The 13,961-nt window shown below is 53.4% G+C and overlaps 1 protein-coding gene across 1 annotated transcript in view; it reads left to right on the forward strand.

The window, feature by feature from the left end:
* The window catches only part of LOC102426351 (protein dopey-2-like), a gene marked incomplete at its 3' end in the record, with an annotated part of 38,491 nt that overhangs the window by 10,848 nt on the left and 13,682 nt on the right, over positions 1-13,961 (forward strand). Inside the window, 10 exon segments of the mRNA XM_023745500.1 lie at positions 2,913-3,094; positions 3,406-3,520; positions 3,522-3,577; positions 6,245-6,434; positions 8,216-8,314; positions 8,601-8,724; positions 10,681-10,790; positions 11,016-11,130; positions 12,163-12,283; positions 13,494-13,613. Coding sequence (XP_023601268.1) covers positions 2,913-3,094; positions 3,406-3,520; positions 3,522-3,577; positions 6,245-6,434; positions 8,216-8,314; positions 8,601-8,724; positions 10,681-10,790; positions 11,016-11,130; positions 12,163-12,283; positions 13,494-13,613 — 1,232 coding nt within the window.

Below are 13,961 nucleotides of genomic sequence, written 5' to 3' on the forward strand. Positions count from 1 at the left end.
TTCACTTGGAGCAGCTGGTTCTCCCTCACTGGCCCTCGCCCCAAGCTGCACAGGGTTATCAGGAGAAAGCACCTTTCCTTAATGACACCCAGAGTTGGGTGTATTCTGTATCAAGCATGTTTTGGGGATGCTGCTTAGTGCTGCTCACACAGAACGTGTTTTCAGGGGGGCCGCAACCCTGTTTCCTCCGTGTGCTGTCACTGGGAGCAGGAGTGCAGCCTGGGGAGTCCAGGGCCGGGAGCACTCCGAGTCTCCTGCGCGGAGAGCATTTCCACCTGGAGATTCTGACTCCGGTCCTACGATGCGAAAATTTTTCATTCAATATGACTTCTAAAGCCTGTGCCACAAGTGCCACGAGTGACCCCGCTCACCTCACTGGCCAGCGTGAGTCTAGCTGCTTCGTCTAGGCTCAGGAGGGCAGAGAAATGAGACCTAGCGGTGGGCACAGCCCGAGGCAAACAGACACTTGGGTGTCTCCTTTGCACCTCAGGTGACCTTAGAACTCACGGAGCAAAGGTCAGATTTGGACCCCAGCTGGTGTGGCTCAGTTGGTTGGGAGTCATCCCATGAACCGAGAGGTTAGGCGTTCGATTCGCCATCAGGGCACGTGCCCAGTTTGCAGGCTCTATCCCCGGCCCCGGAAGGGGAGCATGAGGGAGGCAAAGCCAACAGCATGCGTTTCTATCACCTCCTCCCTCCATTGTTTGTTTTTGGGGATTCTTTGGATATAAGCACATGTAAATATTCTGTTGGCTTTACCTTTGTTTTAAGATATTAGACTCTGAAAAATAATGTTTCAAGGTAAATCTCTAGTTTATCTATTTTTTAAGGATTTGTTATTGATTTTTAGAGAGGAAAGGGAGAGAGAGAGAGAGAAACATCGATGTGAGAATGGAACATAAATCCTGCAAGCCCCCTATCTGGGATTGAGCCTGAAACTGGCATATTCTCTAACCAGGAATTGAACTGGCAACCTTTCATTGCACAGGATGATGATCAACCAACTCAGCCACAATAGCTTATCTATCTATGTATATAAAAGGCTAACATGCTAAGTGTTTGTCCAACCGGTAGCTATGACACACACTGACCACCAGGGGGCAGACACTCAACGCAGGAGCTGCCAAGCTGCAGTGACTTGGCAGCGGTGGTTCTTGGGTGACGCACCCCAAAACTAGAGAGAAGGGAACCCGATTCCTCACGGGGCCGTGTAATTCTACCTTTGGCCGTGGGTTATATTGCTGCTGGGGCACTGTCGGCCCCGAGTCTGGTTTACTGCACACTTGGATTTGTGTTTCACACCCTGTATGACAGCAACTTTGCAGAATGCCCTCTCGCACTCTGGGACCCCTTGGGGGATGTCTGAGAGCTGGTTTCAGCCCGATACCCGCAGGCCAGGCCAAGGGATCCCACCTGCCAGAGGACCCCCCCCCCCCCCCAGCTCACTCTGCAGACACCCTTTGAGCCACGGCATCATCCCGGGTGCAGCCGGCTGGGGAGAGACTGTGGGAAGTTGGCTCCAGGGCGTGTCCAGCCCATCTGGCCCAGTCTCGCCCCACTGGCCACCTTCTAATTTCCTTTCAGTGTGCACGAATCTGTGCACCAGGTCACTAGTTTTTTAAAAAATGTAGTTTTATTGAACTTGAGAGTTTAGTTAGACTATAGGCTTCTGATGAAAAATACCCTTTTCCTTCTCATCCCTTTACCTCCTGTGAAGCCTCAGTATTTATTTTAGAGGTGGGATCTTTTTGTTTGTTTATAAAGTTGTTGTGTCCTAAGATGGTCCGGGGCCAGCGGCTCTGACTCACGGGCAGAGTGCAGTTGGCATTGCCCGAGTCTGCTACTTCCTCCAGGCAGCCTACTGTGCTTAGGCACAGAGGGCTGAAGACAGCAGAGAGGGAGACAGACCTGCTCCCTCTGAGTGGCCGGCCGCCTAAGTCAGACCATTAGGCAGGCAGTTGCTGGAACAGCATTGTAAGTCGGTGGCAGGCGTGCACGTGGACCCCAGTGGAGGAGAAACTGAATGTGGGAGGGGACCATTCTGCCTCCACGAGGGGCGCCGAGCTGGTTTCGTGTGAGGAAATCAGCAGGGGGTGGGAAGGAAGGCCTTTCGGGCAGAGGGCCAGCGAGGGTCAGCTGAGGCCGCAGGGGCTGTGTTGTTAGGGTGTGAAGCTGAAGCGGCAGGAGGTGTGCTGTGGAGGCCTTCGAGTGGCTGGTTTAAGGAGTGTGGACTTCACCCTGTCGGCTTCGGTAAATATTTGTGTGAGTACGTCCGCCATTGTGACAGACACGCAGTATCTGAGTCACGAGGACCCACCCGGCCATGGTGCTTGGCGCCCGGATGGTCGGCGTTGACCGCTCACACCCCGTAAGCACACACCAGGGGTACGTTAGCACAGACAGGGCCCGGGTCCTGTTTGGGGACACACAGCCCTGGAGCCAGCAGGGCCTGTGTCCCAGCCGAGAGGTCCCCACCCATCTCTTCCGGCACCACCTGGCTGTGAGGGGCAGTTCAGACCCCGCCTCTCCCCGGACAGAGGGCCAGGGGAATCCAGGGAGCAGTCTTCCCAGGGACGGAGGTGGCCTCGCCCCACGTGGAATGCGTGTGCCTGCTCTGTGTAGACGGGGCCTCCCCAGGGAAGCACACGCCTCACCGTGCACAGGTGCTCGCGTGTGGCCTGACAGTCACTTGGAGGGAGCCAGCTTTCCCTGGCTCTCAAGCCCGGAGCCTGCCTCATCCCAGCATTGGGGGCATCCCCGGCATCGTGTGCTGGAGCCTGGCTGGTGACCCAGGCCCTCGTCCAGTCGCTCTGTTCTCCTGTTCTGTCTCGTCTCTCACAGCCACCTGGGCCTGCTGGTGTCTGCCATGGTCATCATCACCTTCTTCCTCGTGCGTTTCTCTTGTTTTCCAGGCTCTTCAGAGCAACCTGAAGTATTCCCTGTTGCCACGACGGCTCCTCATCAGCAAGAGACTGGCTCAGTGCCTGCACCCTGCCCTGCCCAGTGGGGTGCACCTGAAGGCCCTGGAAACCTATGAGATCATCTTTAAAATTGTGGGCACCAAATGGCTGGCCAAGGATTTGTTCCTGTACAGGTACGCCGGCTTCCCCAGGGCCCTTATCATCCAGGTGACCGTGTTCCCTTCACAAGATCAGTGAGTGACAAACTGCAGAGCTCAGGGGTGTGCAGTGGTCACCAGGAGACGAGGGCTCACCTCCCAGAGCCCGTCCTCCAGGCGTCTCTCTAAGGGTGTGGGTGCGTGCTGGCCCGTGGCCCCCTCGGTGCTGGCAGTGCGTCCTGACATCTCAGGACAGGCAGGGGTCTGCATCTCCAGCTTGGACGCCGGCGGCCCATCTGGAACTCCTGGGTGGGTCTCACTCACCCTCTCGCCTCTTCTCCCCCAAGCTGTGGGCTGTTCCCGCTCCTGGCGCACGCGGCCATGTCGGTGCGGCCCGTGCTGCTGGGCCTGTATGAGAAGTACTTCCTGCCACTGCAGAGGCTGCTCCTGCCCAGTCTCCAGGGCCTTCGTCATCGGCCTGCTGCCCGGCCTGGAGGAGGGCTCGGAGATCTACGACAGGTGGGTCTCAGCGCACCGCGGCTTCCGCCCGTCCAGGCTGTCATGGGGCAAAGCCGTTTGGCGTCTTGTGGGAGAATCTGGGGGAAAGTGCAGAGATGCACGGAGCAGGCCAGGTGTGAAGTGGGGCCAACCGTGCACATATCTGATCTGGTCTCTGCTGACCCAAGTACCGTGTCTCCTGGGAACACCTCTTTTCGGGTGGGGAGGAAGGCAAGGTTTCCGGGTCTCTCAATCCGAGTGACAGTGATGGGGTTCTGACCCACGAATAGCAGATCCGAGTCCTTCCTGCCGCACTAGGCTGCTTGCCAATAAGAAAGCCAGGCCAGGTCTCCTTGCTGGGCAGGGCGTGAAAAGGTGATGCTTAGCAGGCTGGCTGGACGCTTTCAGTAGCACTTGGAGAAATTTGTGAAGCTGACACGGCAGGCGGTTCCATCCCTGCTTAGGTGGGGGAGAGCAGACACCCATTCAGACTGCGGAGTGTACACGGTGTCCTGCTTCTCTGGAGAACTGATGGGAGGCTTTCCCACATGAATAGAGCAGGCAGCCTCTGCTCATGTGATCGCTTTCAGGGCCCACGTGCAGCCCGACCGGGAGGCCTAGAAACCTCTGGCTCCAACAGTTTTCATGTGATTACACACCCACCACTCGTTCCACGCCAGTCCCTAGTCACCCCACCTTTGCCTTGGTGTTGGGGCTGCCCTGGGAGGGTGGGGCGTGCAGGGGTGGAATCAAGGAATTGATCCAGGGTCTGCTAGCCAAGGGAACCAAGTAATCAATGACGTGAGGGCGGGTGCTAGTGCCCAAGGGTGATTTGAGTCACCAGGATCTGTGTGGGATTTGACAGCCCACCAGGAATGTAGCCTGACCGTTTCCGGCTGTCACATGGAGTGGGCGGGTGCAGCTCTCCGTTCTGGGGGAGAATCACGTGTACTGTGGGTGGGGTCACTTGGATCCTCTGCCTTAGGAGGCAGTCTGGCTCCCTGCCATTTCAAAGCCTGACCACCATGCCTGGTGCCGGCCCATGGTGAGGTGAAAGGTCAAGGTCACAGAGGGGTCAGCGAGAGGACCTTTACCAGACTCTGTCTCTTGACTCCTAGACCCAGGCTCTTCCTAGAGGTTCTGGCTCATTCATGTTGACTAACCAGGTGCATGTATGTTTGTGTGTGTGCAAATGCTTTTTCCATTATCTGACAGATGAACACCAGTTCCCAAAATGGCCTGCATTTAAAAAAATCTGTCAGAGTGAATGACAGAAGGGTGTCAATAGTTGGGGTGTTTCTGTGTGTTCTCTTAGTTGAGAAATGGGGGTTCACTATTTTTTCCTTACACTGTGGTTTCTTGACATTGAACCCAGAGCGACTAAAGCTGCATGGGTCACTGAGTAGATGGGCTGGGACAGGAAGCCACGCCCAGTGTCTGCAGCCCCAGAAGTTGTTCAGTGCCAGTTCTCCGAGGGAGATGCTGGGCGAGGGTTCTAGAATCTCTGACCGGACGTCTGGGTACAGTAATTGAGGCGATCGCACAAGATGTTTTTGTCACTGTATCCCGTCTGTTTGAGAGAGTTTGGCAGCTGTTTCTTCAAAGTTCTCCGGAATTGAGCCGACACCACCAGCAAGCACTGTGCAAGGACATGAGCGGGGTGTGGTGGGTCACGGTGTCATGTTGGCGGAAATGCAAGGGGTGAGGTAGGCTGGGGCTCAAGCAGGTGGGTGACCCACAGTGTCTGTTGCTGGTTTGTGCTGCTTAGAGAACCGGAGGAATGGGGATTTGGGCCAGTGTTAGGCCTTAGTGTTCACGCTGGCTTTCTAACCCCTGATGCCTGCACACTGCTCCTGGCCAGATTCCTTTGTTAAGATCCTGTGCAGTAGCTGCATAGCTGCAGTGACCTAGTGCTGCGGTGACCTTGACCTGGTGTTGCAGTGACCTTGACCCTGGTGCTGCGGTGACCTGGGTGCTGCAGTGACCTTGACCCTGGTGCTGCGGTGACCTGGGTGCTGCAGTGACCTTGACCCTGGTGCTCTGGTGACCTGGGTGCTGCGGTGACCTGGGTGCTGCGGTGACCTCGGTGCTGCGGTGACCTGGGTGCTGTGGTGACCTGGGTGCTGCGGTGACCTGGGTGCTGCGGTGACCTGGGTGCTGCGGTGACCTGGGTGCTGCGGTGACCTGGGTGCTGCGGCGACCTGGGTGCTGCGGCGACCTGGGTGCTGTGGCGACCTGGGTGCTGTGGCGACCTGGGTGCTGCGGTGACCTGGGTGCTGTGGCGACCTCGGTGCTGCGGTGACCTCGGTGCTGCGGTGACCTCGGTGCTGCAGTGACCTCGGTGCTGTGGCGACCTCGGTGCTGCAGTGACCTGGGTGCTGCGGTGACCTCGGTGCTGCGGTGACCTGGGTGCTGCGGTGACCTGGGTGCTGCGGTGACCTCGGTGCTGTGGCGACATGGCCTGTCACATGCTGCCTGTAGGCCAGGAAGCTGTAGCTCCCAGGGTGTGTGTGTTTATCAGATTCAGTGACAGTGGCAGGTGAACAAACACAGAAAGACGAGAGAGCAACAGCTCAGATAGTGCTTTCCATGGCCAGGGAGAGCGAGCGGGGCTCTTCCTGGCGCAGCACAGTGAGACATGGGCACATGGGGAAGGAGCCCTGAAACTCTGTAATCTCTTGTCCACAGAACAGACGCTCTGCTCCTGAGACTGTCCCTGGTGGTCGGCAAAGAGGTGTTCTATGCTGCCCTCTGGGGGAGTGTGCTGGCCAGCCCGGCCATCCGCCTGCCCGCCTCGCTCTTTGTGGTGGGCCACATCAGCAGGGACTCGCCGGGCAAGGAGCAGAAGCACATGCTGGGGACGGATCACCAGCTCACGGTGGGTGCTGGCTTCTCCCTGGGGGTGGCGGCCGCTGGGCACGCAGTCCTGGGCTGTCACTGGGGCCACAGAGGGACGTCAGTGGAGTCCGAGTGTGTGTGAAGATGAGCAGCTGAGCCAGACGAGGTGGGGGTGTCCTCAGGTGCAAAGAACCCCAGGATGGCGGTGCTTGTTTTTAACACATGCATTGCAGTGTGTATATTCGGACGCGTGTTGTTCACAGGCGAGGGGCCCTGCAGGAGGCCCTGCTCTTCAGCAGATTGTTAGTGGTGAAGTTCCTGAGAGCCTTGCACAGACTCTGCTGCTTTATAAAACCCTGCTCGCTCCTCTTCCTGTGTCCCACTGCCCACTGCCCGCACGGGAGGCTCCTCCTCTGGCCGCCGCCTGGGTCCCACCCCAGCCACATCTCTGGCTGCTCTCTAACCTAGACTGTCGGGGTTCCTCTGGTGCCCATCCCCTCCCCTTCGAGGACAGCTCTCTTCCCTGGCTGGGACATGCCTTCTCGTGACCTTAAAACACAGGAACTTCCAGGGCTTGGCCTCTTTTCCCAAACGCACCTGAGTGTTTAATGGCCTGCTGTCTAGCGCCACCTAGTGGTGCCCCCACGCTTGGAACTGAAAACGTTGGAAATGGAATTCAGCTGTGAGAAAGGCAGCACCTTGATGTGAATTACTTACCCTGAGCCCCTTCCTCTTTGCAGCCTGGGGATAATAGGTCTTCCTCACGGGCCCTCTGAGGGTTCAGTGAAGAGACTGGTGACGCCCTGCACTGTGGAGAGCCTCATAAATACGTCCCCTTCTCTCCTGCCCATTGGTACCGCTTCTGTCTGTCTCTCTCCATGTTCACGGTCCTGCTCCAACTTCCGCAGTCTTGCTTCCGGACCACAGCATAACTTCTAACTGGTGTTTCTCCTTCCCATTCCCTACCCTTCCCCTCCCTTTCCATTACTAAGAGGTTTGCATAGCTTTGCTCATGTCTACACTGTGTGAAAAATATCTGGCTTCTGTTGCCCAAAGTCTAAACTCTAGAGTGTTCTTAACAGTCTGCTCCCAACCCACCAAATGCCTCACTCTCCCCTTCCGCCCCCCCTCCCCCACTCCCAGAGCCACCGCCCAGCCCAGCTTGGAAACTGGATGGGATGCTGTGTTTGCTCCCGGGGTCCCCTCCTGCACTCGCTGCCCGCCCCTCTTCTCCAGGGGTCTCCATGGAGATGCTTCCTATCCTGGGAGCTTCCCGTGAGCTTTCCCACAAAGCTTCCTGGTTTTTCCAGAATACAGGTCTCTGCCTCTCTTCTGCTGAATTCTCCTAGCTTTTTATTGACATTTGTCTTATACTCTGATCATCCACTCTGCAACCATGCTATACCTTCTGTGCTCAGAAAAGATGCTCAGAACAGGTGCTGAATGGGTGTGGAGTCCATTGGACACAATGTCTTTGGAGTTTGAGTTTAGCCAAAAGTGTCTATTGGAACCTAAAGACATTCCTTTCTGGAATCATAGAATTCGAGGTCTCAGAACCTGACCATGTGGTCCAAAGCCCTCTGGCTCTGAGACGAGCAGGCGAGGGCTGCAGTTGACCGGCCTCCCGACCTCACAGCCCCCAGCGTCTAGAGCTCGAACCCAGGCTTCCCATGTCTACACCTGTTGTTCTGCCCCTCATGCTTTAACAGGGCAGCTTCGAGTTCCCGGGAAAGTTACTTTCCTTTCTGTGACCAAAGAGTAGCCTGCAAATGACATTAAACGTCTTGGGAATGAAACGTCTGTGTCGTGTATCGTTTGTAGGTGAAGGCTTTGTGCGCATCACTGTTGGACTCCAATGTTCTGGTGCAAAGAAATACTCTGGAAATCGTTCTCTTCTTCTTCCCACTGTACACCTGTCTGGTGAGTCGGTGTTATGAGGGAGGGGTCCCTGGTATTTCCGAGGAGGCGGTGGGCAGGGTCAACCTCAGTGTTGGTCTCGGAAGGTGAGCAGCTGCTCCGTGATCGCCATTGGCTCTCAGCCTCTGAAAGGTCCTTGTTCACATTTGTGAGGATGCTGATCACGTAGCAGCTGCTGTCCCCGGGCTCCTGGAGACCTGCCTTTTAGGAGGATGCTCTGGAGACCAGTGAGGAAGGGCCGCGTGCCAGGAGGTCAGTCACTGACCTGACCGTCTCCCTGTCCTGCTAGGATTCCGAGGAGAGAGCCATCCCCCTGCTCAGACCCGACGTCGTGCGCATCCTGGCCGCCGCTGCCCAGACCCTGCTGCGGAGAGACATGTCTCTAAACAGACGGCTGTACGCGTGGCTGCTAGGTACTGCGACGCACACAGCAACCGGAAGTACAGGGAAACCTCCTGGGCGGACTGGTGGCAGAGACTCCATCTGCTGGCACATGTCTGAGGCCTCCCGTGTGGAGACATAACCCGGTGCCTGTGGCCCTGGGCGCCTGGGTCCTGCCGTCCCCACCGCACTCTGCCTGGTTGGCAGCTGTTACTTTAAAAACAGGGAGATAACACAGATTTTAAAAATTCGAACCGAATCCCACTTTAAAAAGCTTGGAATACCACGAAAACTGCTGCTAAACCTTATCCAAGTAGAGGCCAGTTGCTATGGAGAAGTTCCATAGGGCGAGGCTATGAGAAAACCCACAGACGTGGACTGCGTGTGAAAGGCGGTTCCGCGCAGATGGGAGTGCGTGTGGCCTGAGATGTTCGGGAGACGCCTGGATAACGGAGCGCGTGCGCACCCAGGGCGGTGCTGCTGTGCCTCGCAGCCTGTGAGCTGTAGGAAAGGAGCCCTTGACTGTTGCCGGCAGTTCACAGGGACGGGCTCCAGGAAGTCACAGGCTGAGACTCTCATGATTTTAAAGACTTCATTTTTCTTGAGCAGTTTTAGGCTCCCAGCAAAATTAGGAGGAAGGGACAGAGGCTTCCCATCACCCCCTGTTCCCACCCAGGCACCACCTCCCCATCATCAGTGTGCCCCCAGGGAGGTACATCTGTCACCGTTGATGAGCCTATGGTGGCATGTGTCATCTCCCAGAGTCCGTAGCACCTAATGGGTATTAGGGCTTGCTTTTGGTGTAGTAACATTCGGTGGGTTTGGACAAATATCTGATGACATGTATCCACCAACATGGTATCATACAGAGTAGTTATTAACCCCCAACACATAGACCAGTGATGGCGAACCTATGACACGCGTGTCAACTCATTTTTTTGGTTGATTTTTCTTTGTTAAATGGCATTTAAATATATAAAATAAATATAAAAAATATAAGTCTTTGTTTTACTATGGTTGCAAATATCAAAAAATTTCTATATGTAACACGGCACCAGAGTTAAGTTAGGGCTTTTCAAAATGCTGACACGCCGAGCTCAAAAGGTTCGCCATCACTGACATAGACCTTACCACACCACAGTCAGAAAGCCCCCGACCCTTCCTTCCCTCTCCCCTGGTTGTGAAAGTCTCAGAAGTCATTGCATGGAAGCTTGTGAGAGATTTCACTGTGAATCTTTTTTTAAAAAAAATATATTTTATTGATTTTTTACAGAGAGGAAGAGAGAGGGACAGAGAGTTAGAAACATCAACGAGAGAGAAACATTGATCAGCTGCCTCCTGCACATCTCCTACTGGAGATGTGACCACACCACAGTCAGAAAGCCCCCTGACCCTTCCTTCCCTCCCCCCTGGTTGTGAAAGTCTCAGAAGTCATTGCGTGGAAGCTTGTGAAGGATTTCACTGTGAATCTTTAAGCATTTTTATCAAAAGGATGGTTTTGTTCAGTGCATCCCTCCCTCTAGTGAGGCTGGTCCCGCTGTGTCCTGCCGCAGCCCCAGGAGCCTCAGGTTCTTTGATTGTCCCACGAGGACGCTGCTCCTCGCTCTGCGGACCTCCCAGACCTGCCCAGGGTTCAGAAGGACACACAGATGAGAATGCCTTGATGTCACGTGATGGTGTCCAAATAAACACTGGTTTTAAAAAATGATACTTACTCCATTAGACCCTGGTAATCACTCCTGGCAAACACAATCGGGCTGAATTCGTGGGACAAACCGAATTGATGCCCATTGAGATGTAATTCTGTCTGTCCGACCCTTAGCTCTCCACCGTCGGGAGGACGGTCGTGTGCCTTGTCTTGGGGATCTGGTTTGTGTTCTGTCGGAGGAATTTTATTTTTAGAAATATCGTAGCATGAGACCTTTGCACAGGCTGATGCTCTTTGTGTGCAGATCTCTTCACAGCTCATGACACTTGTTTCTTCACAGGTTCAGACATCAAAGGAAATACCGTCATGCCAGAATCCGAAACCTCAAGTTCTTACCAAGACCAGTCCTCGTATTTTTTTGAAAAATATTCCAAGGACCTTCTAGTTGAGGTAAAGGAGCATTTCTGGGAAGTCGACTCCCATTTCTGATCATGCGCTTCAGAATATTTCTCTGCGGGACCTCAGAGTAGGCGTCGGGCATGTTGCTGGCACCCGGTCGGGAGCATTTGTGTCCTCGGTGCTGCACACCCCGTTTTCTTTCTGTCCCAGAGAACCGCCAGTCATGTCCTGCGCCACGGTATACAGTATCCTCACATGTGGCTTTAAAAAACACAGGGTCTGGCTGAGCTGCTGCACCAGGAGTTCTCAGACGCGGATGCAGAGGAACGCCACGCCGCGTACCTGAGGCCCTTCCGCATCCTCACCAGCCTGCTGGACAAGCCGGAAATAGGTACTGTTAGAAACGGGAATTAAACGCGGCGAGAGGAAGTCAGCACTCCCTTCAAATAGAAGTTAACCTTTGGAATTTCAGAATCTTGAAGTACGTTACTCGTGTTACGGGGTTCCGGTATCCTGTCTGGGCACCACTTACAAGCTTCACACGGAGGTTTGAACATTTGTGTTAGGAAGAGCCTTTGAGCTCCTGTTTGCGTGGCCGCGTGGGTGCCTGCCGAGCACTCACAGCGCCGACTTTGTAAGAACACGTCTTCATCAAACGTCAGACTTCAGATGAGCTTCGGTTTTATTTTCAAGAAAGGGGCTGGCCAGCAGGGCTCAGTGGTTGAGCATCGACCTATGAACCAGGAGGTCAGGGTTCTATTTCGGTCAGGGCACATGACTGGGTTGCGGGCTCGATCCCCAGTAGGGCACATGCAGGAGGCAGCCCATCAATGATTCTCTCAATTGATATTTCTCTCTCTTCCTCTCCCTCTCTGAAATCAATAAAAAAAATAAAACATTGCGCATACTTAACCAATGTCACCAAATAAATTCAGTAAAAAATTTTAACAATACAAGAGAGCTCAGGACAAGGAAAACAAAACAAAACATTATGCATGCGCCCTGCTCCACCCAGCAGAATCTGGCTTGATGTTACCTGAACTCCGCCTCCATCCTCTTACCTGTAATCAGGACATCAACTTAGCACCTGGTCATGCGGCTGCTGTGAGGATTCAATAAGTTAATAGACGTAAAAGGCTTAGAGCAGTGTCCAGCAGGCAGTAAGCTCTACAAAAGTATTGGCCATTTTCAGGGGTGCTCATCCCCAGCTAACGCTGTCATTGCTACACTTTAAGTTTCTGAGCATTTTAGACGGTATAAATCATCTGTATGTAGAATTACTCTATACCAAGCATGTCAGACTCACGGCCGGAGCCGCATGCCACGAGTTTGACATGCTTGCTCTATACGTTTCATGTGTGTCATTTACTGACTTACAAATGGGTTGTTAACCTTTCTCTGGCCATTTTCCTTTTCATTGCAGGGCCTCAGGTGGTTGGGGATTTGTTTCTCGAAGTCATCCGGGCCTTTTATTCCTACTGCAGAGACGCGCTGGGCTCCGAGCTCCAGCTTAGCTACACGCAGAGCGGGAGTCTGCTGACCAGGTCTGGGCTGGGCCCACTTCACCCTCCTCCTCCCTCCCACATGCCATGATTTCACTTCTGTGTTTACCATACATTGTGCACATCTGGGACAGGAGACGCAGCCTAGGTCATCGTAACGATGAGTCGGTCCACGTGAAGTGACTGACCTGAATTCGGGAGGAGTCTAAAGGGGGTTTCATCTTGTCCCTGCCCGAGCCTGGGAAGCACAGACCGTATTTATTGGTCAAGTATGAAGAGCGGTCAATGGAGGCAGGCGGATCTAGGTGACCCAGCAGTGACTTACAGGGGGGAGGCTGATAAGGGGAGGCCATGAAGGGGAGCCGGGGACGTGAGTCTTCAGGAGATGAGGAGTTTTGGGGGTCAAGGTACGGGCTTCCCAGGCCACGTGCTCCAGGACCCTGAGGGCGGGGGGAGGGGAGGATTTGGGAGACAGCAGACATGTTGACCTGAAGTGTCTAGTTATCTATCAGCCCTATGTTCTGTTTTTCTTCTTCTTTTTCTTCTGTTTTTGTTCTTTTTAAGATAATTCAACCTCTTGTTACTTTACTCTTGATATAATTTCCTTCTGCCTGAATTGGCACTGGGTATATTGAAAATTTAAATCGATTGGAAGATTTTTCTGGTTTTTTAATTGTCATTGTACCAAGAATTCTTAGCGTTTGCTTTGTTTTTCTGAATATGAAAACAGTACATGCCCATTGTAGAATATAACAGTACTCGAAGATATTGAACCGTGATCTCCTGGTTCCTAGGCCAATGATCAACCACTGAGGCGCTTTTCAGTATTTTTAATGACCTTGCCGTGTATCCCGTGTGCAAATCTTTGTGTGGGGTAAATCCCTAGAGTCACTTTCTGAGTCAGAAGATGCACATTTAAGTGTCAGCCAGATGTCCCCCCTGTGTGATTGTGCCATGTTATTTCAACAGTAGAGTATCTAATTGCCTACAGTGGGACTAAAACTGGTTTTCTACATCCCCCTTTTTTTTTTACGAAAGCTCTTAAGCTTATCTCTAAGAGAATGTGCCGACATAGTGAGTGTTTAGGGTGGCATTGTACATGCTCTTTCCTATAGAAGAACAATGAGTAGCATTTTTATCTTAAACCACGTTTGTCGGTCTCTAGAAATAAGTTGTGAATGCTAAAGTGAATTTGTTTTCCAGACATGGTGTTGTCATAGATATATTTACAAGTATCCCTCTCCCTTTACAGCACAATAAAAGAAAACAGAAATGCCTCTGAGATTGTTAAAACGGTGAATTTGCTGATCACTTCCCTCAGCACAGACTTTCTCTGGGACTACATGACGAGGTGTTTTGAGGATTGCTTTAGGTGAGTGTCCAGTTCAGGACAATGAGCATTCCGGAAGGAGCAGAGGGTTTCATGGTTTCATAGCTGCTTATTGTGCTCAGATTACATGTAACGGGCTAAAGTTGGGTGGTTTCTGCTGAGTACACGATTGGAAAGAATTCACTTAAGGTTATAATAGAATAAAAGGCATTGCCATTAAGAAGGTTCCCTGCGCCCTGACCAGTTTGGCTCAGTGAATAGAGCGTCGGCCTGCGGACTCAAGGGTCCCAGGTTCGATTCCGGTCAAGGGCATGTACCTTGGTTGCAGGCACATCCCCAGTGGGGAGTGTGCAGGAGGCAGCTGACCGATGTTTCTCTCTCACCGATGTT

The sequence above is a fragment of the Myotis lucifugus genome, unplaced genomic scaffold (genome assembly GCF_000147115.1).
Source record: "Myotis lucifugus unplaced genomic scaffold, Myoluc2.0 scaffold_552, whole genome shotgun sequence".
Lineage (NCBI taxonomy): Eukaryota > Metazoa > Chordata > Mammalia > Chiroptera > Vespertilionidae > Myotis > Myotis lucifugus.